This window comes from Colletotrichum acutatum (genome assembly GCF_030867785.1).
Source record: "Colletotrichum acutatum strain CBS 112980 chromosome Unknown BDZ83scaffold_4, whole genome shotgun sequence".
Lineage (NCBI taxonomy): Eukaryota > Fungi > Ascomycota > Sordariomycetes > Glomerellales > Glomerellaceae > Colletotrichum > Colletotrichum acutatum.
The window spans coordinates 276,573-286,276 of NW_026848998.1; the positions used below are offsets into that span (position 1 = coordinate 276,573).

At 53.4% G+C, this 9,704-nt stretch overlaps 3 protein-coding genes across 3 annotated transcripts; 1 reads left to right on the forward strand and 2 right to left on the reverse strand.

Annotated features, from left to right (window-relative positions):
• Positions 1 to 249: 249 nt before the first annotated feature.
• On the reverse strand, positions 250 to 3,730 carry BDZ83DRAFT_565575 (ribosomal protein L19; the record flags this gene model as incomplete). Its single annotated transcript, XM_060503771.1, has 4 exons — positions 250 to 878; positions 936 to 1,592; positions 1,645 to 3,589; positions 3,677 to 3,730. The coding sequence occupies 4 exons, from the start codon at positions 3,728 to 3,730 to the stop codon at positions 250 to 252; spliced, it is 3,285 nt and encodes a 1,094-aa protein (XP_060371045.1).
• A 750-nt stretch (positions 3,731 to 4,480) lies between these two features.
• On the forward strand, positions 4,481 to 5,451 carry BDZ83DRAFT_565647 (haloacid dehalogenase-like hydrolase; the record flags this gene model as incomplete). Its single annotated transcript, XM_060503780.1, has 2 exons — positions 4,481 to 4,590; positions 4,821 to 5,451. 2 exons carry the CDS (start codon positions 4,481 to 4,483, stop codon positions 5,449 to 5,451), a joined length of 741 nt encoding a protein of 246 aa, XP_060371046.1.
• Positions 5,452 to 5,837: 386 nt separating this feature from the next.
• BDZ83DRAFT_292239 (kinase-like domain-containing protein) lies at positions 5,838 to 8,285 on the reverse strand. The gene is made up of 4 exons (XM_060502196.1): positions 7,662 to 8,285; positions 7,452 to 7,609; positions 6,869 to 7,400; positions 5,838 to 6,812 (listed from the first exon to the last, which is right to left on the reverse strand). The coding sequence occupies exons 1-4, from the start codon at positions 7,935 to 7,937 to the stop codon at positions 6,225 to 6,227; spliced, it is 1,554 nt and encodes a 517-aa protein (XP_060371047.1). The 5' UTR covers positions 7,938 to 8,285; the 3' UTR covers positions 5,838 to 6,224.
• Between the last annotated feature and the right edge of the window lie 1,419 nt (positions 8,286 to 9,704).

The window sequence follows — 9,704 nt, forward strand, 5'->3', positions numbered from 1 at the left end:
ACTCTCGTTGCTCTCGTCGCTCTCGAGCCCAAAAGCCCCCTGAAAGGTATCCCCAGTAATGTGTAGATATATATGTTTGGAACCAAACGCCATGCCTGTTTCGTCAAGTCAATCAGTCAGTCAGTCCGTTCAGTCACCCCTTTTTGTTTGGTTCATATTCACTGTCTCAATCTCTACTGTTGCTTCCTGCCACCGCCACCTCTCTACCCAGTAACGTCCCTTTCTTTTTCTATGTTTATTGGGGAATTTTCACTGCAGCAAGAGCGCCTCCGTGTTGAGCACGCCAAAGAGGTTCTCAATCTCCCTCTGCACGTACTCGAGCTCCTGCGCGACCTGAGCTGTGACCAAGGTGTACGCGTACAAGAGAGCGAAATCCTTCTCTTCCAACACCACACCATTCTTGGTAATCTGGTTGTTGTTGCTGCTGCTGTCGTTATTGTTGTTGCTGCCGACGTTGCCATTTCCATTGCCGTTCTCCTCCTGCCGCTGCTCGTCAAAGTCATTCCCAACTATGGGAGAGGGAGGCTGGTGCTCTTTGCGGAACTGGTAAATCTTGCCCAGCAGTCGGTCCTTGTTGCCTACCACGGACGGAATCGCGTCGGTGAGCGGGTACTCTAACATCATGGAGCTTGCGAGCACCTGGAACACGTGGCAGATGCGGTCGCAAAGCTGTGCGCGTTCTGGTGCCGTGTACTCCAGCAGAGCTCGTTCGCCGGCAGACAACTGCCCTCGTCTGGAAGTCACGAGCCGCATGGCGTGAAACCCGTCGAGAATCTTGCTGGTGGACTGCATGATGCGGCCGTAGGCGGCATCAGGGAAGGGTCCCCGGAGTTCGAACTCGCTCTTTGCGGAATTACGCAAGGCTTCGAGCTTGAAGGCTGTTGTGTGTGTCAGCGATATCTGTTACGCTAGAGCCAAGGGGGTAGGAATCTTACCATAGCGTTGCAGTGCTTGCTCTTCTCCGGCTTTCATGTACGACCTCGTGTTGTCGCTTCGGAGTAGAATTGCCAGTGGTCCTCTCTTCCAGATAAGACCAAGCTGGAGATAGAGCACTGAAAGACCTTCCTTGAACTTCTTCCTGCCCGAGATGGGCCAGATTGCCCGACAAACAAAGATACCCCATAGGATACCCAGCGACACCGCAACAAATCTGTGGTAGACGATTTCAAACATTAAAGGGTTGGAACCACCCTCATCGTCATCGTCATCATCCACCTTTTGTGACAACGAATAGGCATAGAGAACAGTGACGTTCCAGGCTAGAAGCGTAATCCTACCGAAGGGGGCATTGTTCTTGACGAGCATCATGTAGAAACTGAAGAAGCTAACCATCCAACCCAGGAACGCGAGGACGACCCCGTTTCCTTGGCTGATGGCCCACGCCGTCAATGAAAATGTGGCTCCGGCAATGGTGCCAATAAACCTTGCGGTGCCGGTAGTATTGGCTGCTCCCACAGTCATAGACGCGACAATCATGAAAGATAGCAAGCCCCACTCGCCTCGCCAGTGCTGATACGTCGGTCTTGTTGCCGGAATGAAGGCACATGCTGCCCAGAGCATCGCTCCGAAGCCTACTTTGACACCAAACCGGACTGCCCAAATCATTAGCTGTGCCTAAGCACTCTTCGAGTTTTAGTCACTTACTATCATCGCGTGCCAGAACTCTCAAGCCCTTGAGAAGCTGCTGCGAGAAAAACCTCATAATCATACTCGCGTTGGGAGCAGCATCCCAGCTAAAAGTATCTCTGCGCTTAATCATCGTATCGGGAATACCCCTGGGAAGAGCCGATTTCCTGATGGCACGAACAGGCTGCTCAGGAGGCTCCATAGGTTGATGTAACAAACGCTCAGTATCCAGGTTGCTAGGGTCGGATTCCTTGGGTTGAGCGGGCGAGGACAGGTGCTTCCAAACCTTCAACCAGTTCCAGCTGCGGGAGCCCATCTCACGATTATACTTGAGTTCCTCCAAGGCTGTCAAGTATGCATCAATATCCTCTGCCACGTGCTGCAAACTGAAACTGAAATGTCCGCAGGCAGCCGCAACTTCCTCGATGTCTGCTTGAATCTTTTCTGACCTCGCTCGGCCCAGTTCGATACTAGTATAGAGCTCTTGCAGGGCATGAGTTCTCGCGTTGCTGTACAGTGCCATGGCGTCTTTTAAGCTATGCTTAAAATGAGGATTGACTGTGATCTTGGAGTCTGCCCCCTTTGCAAAAGCTTGCTCTCTCAGGATTTCCGAAAGAGTGTATGCCAGAGACTTCATCGAGGGGCCCAGCAGCGCTATGAAGAGCTCAAAGATCTCCGACGGTGAGCGGAAAGTAGGAAGTGGCGCCGGCGGGCCGTCTGGGGTTGCCTCGGGGCTTGGATGGCTATCCAGATCATCGTCGTACTCGTCATCTTCCTCGATTGATGCTAGTGTTGCGAACCGATCCCGAGCACCCTTGAGGTATTGGGACATGGCGCGAGATAGCGTTGGTGAGAACACCGTGCTTCCGGGAGAAAGCTGTCCGCCCATGGGATCCTGCGGCATCTCCTTGAGTAAGGCAAACTGCGTGTTCGCCGCACTTCTCAAACCTCCTATGGCTTGCGAGAGTGACTCCAACGACTTGACAAGATTCTTTTCCAGGTTATAGATTTTCTCCCGTCCAAGAACCCAGTGTTCCAATTTCGACTCCCTAAGATTCTTCGTCATTTTCCCGTACGTCGTTTTGTACAGTCTCGCAACCTGGCCAAAGTCTCCCGACATGATTTCGTTCTCGGAACCGTTCAAAAACCCACGAGTAATCATGGAGAGCATGTCCGCGAGTGATACGGCAGCCGAGTTCATCGAGGAACGTAAGAGGGCCCGTGCCGACACCCTCCAGACAAAGAAGTTGACCGTTGCCGTGATGGTAATGCCGATAGCCAACATCTTAAGTACTTGCACAATCTTGGCTTCGGAAAAGTGCCCTTCGTGGATTGCTTCCTCTCTAGTGACCACGGCGATAATGGCAATCGAAGACAGGGTACATCCCACGTTAACCAAGGGATTGTTCAGCCTTTGCTTCACCCACCCGATGAAACCCATGCCGCCGCCGATGCAGAACGTCAAGATGAGAACGTGGGACAGCGGAATGAGGCCGAGCTGCCCTCCTACCACAACGGAAAAGGCCATGGCGAGGCAGGATATGATCTCGGCATACAGGACGGCGATGGTGGCAATGGCGACGGCCTCGACCATGGAACCCCACGTGCGACTGGCGTGGAAATAGACCGTCAAAGTCGCGACGACGTGCTTCCCATCAGGCTTGCCCAAGAAAGCCGAGATGGGCGAGAGGAACGTCGCCATACTGGCCAACAGGTATGCCAAGGTACACTTCAGTACGCCCTTGCCCGCCGGAGACATGAGCCAGTCCCAGAGGTGCAGGGCACTGGTCTTGATATTATGTTTGACCACATTGAGAGACTCGCTCGTCGACTCAGCGGCCAAGAGGGATCGGTATCCATTCACTTCGGGTTGGGGAATCTCGATGCTCGATCCGCGGAGAGAGAATTGGCGGCGGCTGCGTTCGCCGGTGCCTGGGACGATGAAGGTGCCATTTCGGAGCTTCTAGAATCACACCGCGCGGTCAGCTACGAGTTGCGCAGCACTAGCCCTCAAGCTTTACAAAAGGAGCACGATGGTCCATTCACTCACGCTCCGTTTCGAGGGCCGCCTAGGTGGCCATTGGTTATTGTTCGACGAGCTCATCACGGTTGGGTGTTGCGCATCACCCAAATGTCAGCCGTGTTGGAGCAGTCGGTCTGGTTGCGCTCAACAAGGGAGCTCGCAGAAGCTTGTCTAATAGAGGTTCGTTTTCTAGGTTGAATAGGGATGAACTTGTGGTGCCCTCTGGGTGTTTTGTTGTACGTAAGAGAAAGAGGTAGGTAATAGCTGTCAGACACAGACAGACCTACTGCCACCTGCAAAGGCGTCTAAACAAAATTCCCAACGACCGAGCATCCGCGACACACTGGCACTGGTCTAAATTGCTGCAGGTTGGGCGTCGCCACATGGAAAGCTCCTCCCACCAGCAGCAGACCTCTCTTGCCTCGCAGAAGATTCGCGCCGACCATTCACGTCCCTAGACCCATGTCATCTGGCCGCCTGGGATCCGGAATTGTGCAACATTTCAGTCAGTCAGCCAGCACTGTGTTCCCACCCCCCGATTCCCCATCCAGCCCAGTGTGGGGTTTTGCGCAATCGCCGCCTACCTATCCTACACTAGTTAAGCCCGCAGGACGCATTCCCGACTCGCGGTCATCGATCCGGTGCGGGTGTGTACGTACTCTTCCGTCTTAGTTGAGGGTTAAACGACTCATCGCAACAACTCCTCGATAGAAGGTATTGCAACCACCGCAAACTCTATCTCACAGTCGGGAAATCCTGACCGTCATATTGCAGCTGGCCTTAGCTCTCGGCAACACCAAGTCTTCTCCCATGAAGAAATTCATCTCGAGAATGTTCACACACGCTCCCCGGCATTTCGCCCCATTGAAACCAGGTGCTGCAGCAAACTCAACTGCACCTCGACTCAAAGGCATTGTGTTCGATGTTGATGGAACATTATGGTACGTGCTCAGGCGTCTTATTGCTTACAGCCATCATATTCTCTCATATTCTGCCTCTTGTTCAGCTCTCAACTTTGGCACCTCCGTCAGAGCAAAATTACTTCATCCTCGGGGGGTAGTTGTTTAGATAAGACTCCATGAAATGCCATACTTTTCACATCTTCACAAACTCATTCGATACCTTAGAAGCCTCATGTATTTCCTTGGGAACTTTGCTGACTATCGTCAAGTGAACCTCAAACGTACATGTTCGGCGAGATGCGTCAAGCCCTCGGCATCACGAAGAAAGTAGACATCCTCGACCACGTCTACTCCCTCCCCACAAAGGAGGAACAAGAGACAGCAATGGAATCCATCCGCCACATCGAGCGTACCGCCATGGCCTCTCAGGTGGCCCAGCCAGGCCTCGTGGAGCTCATGTCCTACCTCGACAGCCGCGGCGTCCGCAAGGGCATCTGCACCCGCAACTTCGACGCGCCCGTCGCACACCTTCTCGGAAAGTTTCTCGAGGGGTCACTGTTCGAGCCCATTGTTACCCGCGACTTTCGTCCGCCAAAGCCAGATCCCGCCGGAATCCTGCACATTGCGCGAAACTGGGGTCTCGTCAAAGAAGCAAATACCTCGGCTGACGCCGAGGAGACATCCGTCGGCGATGGTAGTGAGTTGATCATGGTCGGAGACTCGATCGATGACATGACGGCTGGGCGAAGAGCTGGCGCGGCGACAGTGCTCCTTGCCAATGATGTCAATGTGCATCTGGTCGACCACGAGCACACTGACTTGGTGATTCGTCGATTAGACGAGCTGATTCCTATTCTTGAGGAGGGTTTCAGCAGCAAAGAATCAGCCCCGTCGACATAAAAAGACGCAGGAGCAGGGAACAGACGGCAACTTGTCTACTGTCACTTTCATGTCTATTTAGAAAAAGTTCAAAAGAGTATCAGACACCATGGTCTAGACAAGCAGGACGAATTGCTCAATCATTCGTCTCTGTCTCATTGGCATATCAGCCACCGTTGAACCCATCCTCCAAGTTTGCTAGATACATGATACCCTACATGAAAGGCTTTTTGTGTCGACATATCCCTCCTGTGTTGATTATGATCGATGGCGAATGCTCTGTTCAAGCTTCCTAAAGATGTAACTGACAGGCCCTCCCAAAGCGCGTGGAGTCCCGAAGTTCCCGAAGTCTGCAGGAGAGGACGTTATCAATACATGCGCAGAGTGATGCTGGTGAAAAGAGGGTAAGAAGCTTCCCTACGATCGAGTCGACACATTTCGCCGCTGAAACTTGATGCACGAGGCTTCACCCCAGGTTTGCTACGCGTCTAGATGAAGGGGTCTTCTAAGCCGGCGACATTGTCATCGCGACGCGTCCTGCGGCTTCTGTCATCGGGCATGTCCATCTTCTGAGACGAGTAGATCGGAGCTGATGCGATGGCCCGTTGAACCCGTTCGTCAGATGCTGGTCGGAAAGCCATCTGGGTAGAGATATTGCAAGTCCTTGGCCCCTGGCTGAAAGATGGATGTGGCTGTTGTAGCGAAATGGCGCGATTTGATGCTCTATTATGCAGTGGGTGAGCTTGGTGGGACTGAGGCCCAACGCTATGCGTATAGTCGAAGCCCTCCTGCGACTAGTTGGAGGTGCCGTTGTACACATCGCTTGCGTAGCTTCTGGGCGCCGGAGGCATGCCAAAGGTAGCTTGTCTCCGGTTCTCTCTTCTCGGATCATCAGGTGTGCCCTTCCGAGGAGGAGCCGGGGGGAGAGGTCCGCCAGGGGCCGGGCGAACAGGCAGGCTAAACGACGCAGCATTGGCGCTCACCGGACCAGCACTGTTTGGATACTCGCCAACCTTGGGTATCGAGTTGGTGGTAACAATCCTCTGTCCCATCCCAGGATGGCCACCCGGCTGTCTACTGCTCATTGTGTTGAGCCCATTTCTAGTGGGAGAACGGTTGGAGTGACTGGCGGGCTCTCTCGGAGAGATAATGCCAGCGCCGGCGATGGGAATTTCTCCTGAAGTAGGCGTGTCCAAAGATCGATCGTTTCCAGAACCGCCGTGATATGTTGGGGAATCATTGGAGTTGAGCAGATCGCGTGTTGCGGGAGAAAGCTGGGGCGCCAAGTGAGACTTGCGATTGTCCCTCTCCATCATACCAACCGCCCACTCTCTCAGGTCTACTGGTGTCCTCTTGGCAGCTTGGACGAACGGATCACGGTCCTGGTGGAAACACATGTTAGCGGCACGGTTGATTCATGTTTAGTGGATATACTTACAAAGAGCTCCTGAGGGGTAGGCCGCTCGTCAGGAACCTTGGACAGACACTTTTGAATCATGTCTTCCAAAATCGAAGGGAAGGCATCACTCTTAGGTAGCCTGGGCGCAGGCTCGTGGACAATTTGCTGCAAAAGATCCAGAATACCGGCGGGTGCGCACTCGCCGTCCGAAAGTTGCTCGCTTGCGTTGAAGGGGAACTTTCCAATGGCCATTTCCATGATGGTCAGACCGAAACTCCACACATCTGACTTGACTGTGTACTTCTCGCCCTGGATTCGCTCGGGTGCCATGTACGTTGAAGTTCCCACAAACGTATCAGCAACAGAGTTAATCAGCTCTCCAGACACACCAAAATCGCAAAGCTTGATGCTTCCCCTAGAGTTCACCAGAATATTGGATGGCTTGATGTCTCTGTGCATGATGTGATGCTTCGAGTAGAGGTAGGTCAAGCCTCCCAAGGTAGCCACGGCAATCTTTCCGAGCACATCCACTCGAACAGGCCCAAAGACCTTGGATACCCGATCCAAAGCACTGAGAGATACGTTAGCCAAGGTTGCTGAAGTAGATCAGACACTCTCTTACCCAACGTCCATGTACTCCATACACATAATGACGTCGTTGTGGTCGTTGAGAAAGGCTCCGTAGAAGTTGACGATGTACTCGGACGAGCAGCCGTGCATAATCTGAAGTTCACGCACAATGCGCTTGCGCATTTCTTTCTTGGCTTCCACGTGGATGACCTGATATTGGTGAGTAATAGGCCTTCCGAATGAGATAATGGTGATAACCGACCTTTCGTGCCATGACAGTTCCGGTAAGAACATGTTTGACTTTGCTGACGGTGCCTCCGTTTCCTGAACCGAGCTCCTTCAAAATCTCTAGGTCCTCTGGTCGCAGATCCAGCTTGTACTCGATGCCAATCTCCAATTGTGCCGACTGGTCACCGCCGTCCTTATCGCGGTGACTGCTGGTCTCGGCGGTCGGTGGAGGCTTGGGCGCAGCAGGTGTCAAAGCCAGGCCTTTGACGTTCTTGCGCTTCATAGAGCGAGGCGCGAAGGGGTCAGCCATTTTGGACTAGCAGGTCTCCGTCACAGAGTCGTAATCAGGGAAACCGAAAGTGAAGCTGGGATACGCCAGCAGTTACAACGATAAACAGGTATATTTCATGCCCTGTTGACGCTGTAGTAGATTGCCACACCCTCCAATGTGTGGTCTCCTGCGCTGCTACTAAAGCTGTGCTTTGTCGTCTCGGATCGTCGGGAATTGTGATACGCGTGTTGGGTAGCGTTCGTACACGGGTTGGACTGGGTCGAATCGCTAGTGCCGAAGACAGATGACAGTTCCCACCGGTCTCGTGTAATCAAATACCAAAGACTGGCCTGTCTCTGTAATCTGTAATGGACTCGCACAATCGGGGTTGCGTCGGGAAACAGGAGGGGGGGAAGGCGAGCTGCGAAGGTTCGTTATTGCTCGGCGGGCAGAGGTCGAATTTAATACCGCTTTGGCGGAAGAAGCGATGAACGATATCCGGGGTCGACGACTGCGTGTAAGAAAGGAGAAGGAGGAAGAGGGGCGTAGCCGACTCGAAATTTATTGGTGTGATTGTTCTCGATGGCGTCCCCGTTTCGGCCAAGGTGGGGTTGGAAGGTAAGGTAGGGAGGCGACTCCGAGAAATGGCGAGGGGGGAGGGGTAGACGAGCAAGAAATAGGCAACGTGCTCCGTGTCGCTGGATAGGAGTAAATGAGAGGTCCTCGTAGAAGTAAATGAGGTTGCTCTCGATAGGTAAACGGGTGGAACGTGGGTCGCGGGTTAGGATGGTTAAAAAGAGGCAGACGGGGAGGGGCTGGATGGATGGATGGAAGAGAAAGCAGGACAGTAGAATGACGGACCAGTTTCGAGCGCTTGGAGAACAATACGCGGGTGCAGTAGTCGACCTGAGAGGTGAAGAGTAAGTGGTGCCAGATCAAACAAAGGTTCGTTCTGCCACACAAACATCCAAAGCAGAACAGAGGTGCCCGGGTGCGATGGAGTGGTCGACCCCCAGCTGGAGCGCAGTGGTACACCCAGTGGAGGGGCAAAGGTACCTAAGGTAAAGATGCCCAGGTGCCTAAAGTGAGGTACCTTACCTCCACTTACCCGTGGAAGCAGGACGAGGTGGCAGGAACAGCCCACAAGAATCACGGTCCAGTCCGGTCCCGTCTTGTCTAGTGTCGAGACGCAGGTCTCCAGCACACCCCAAGTCGACAAATGAGGGCTCAGAAATGGTTTCGGATCACACAGCGCGGCTGTATCTGTTTAAGACCTGAACCTGGGCCCAACCAGGGGCGGCATTCCCTCCAGGTTCTACACAGTAATCCGCGCTCCAGTCGCGAGAGCGACGGTTACTCGTTCGTAAGTCTTCCAGGCCTTTCCCACCTTGGTCTCGGTCCGTCAGGGCAAGTTTGGTCACTTGTATCGTTTCCACTGATTTCCTTGCTGGCCAGCCGACGCTACGCTACATCGTTTCTGCCTCATCCTCGAGTTGAGACTTGACGTCTCTTTGGCTTCTTGGTTCGTCAGCTTCGTGGTTTCCTAGTGTTGCAGTTCGCTGTTTCTTTCTCTGCGACAACGCCGGATACGGTTCGAAAGCGCCCCACCAACGTCCACGATACTGTATCCGAATAAAGCTACGAATACTTCTCCTTACTACTATCTACACTAGTAAAGCCAAGTACCCAAAGTTCCCAGCGTGCCTTACCTAGCTAAGGTCAGACGCAGAGTGGCTGGGGTCGGCGGCGGAGACTAACAAGAGGACCCAAACGGGCCACAGCCCAGCACTAGCCCGGGCCAGTGTT

Coding starts and splice junctions, on each gene's coding strand:
- BDZ83DRAFT_292239 (XM_060502196.1), bottom strand. CDS start 7,937: ATGGCTGACCCCTTCGCGCCTCGCTCTATGAAGCGCAAGAACGTCAAA. Junction 7,401..7,451: donor ATGGAGTACATGGACGTTGG/GTAAGAGAGTGT, acceptor CGTATCTCTCAG/TGCTTTGGATCGGGTATCCA. Junction 6,813..6,868: donor CTACCCCTCAGGAGCTCTTT/GTAAGTATATCC, acceptor TGTTTCCACCAG/GACCGTGATCCGTTCGTCCA.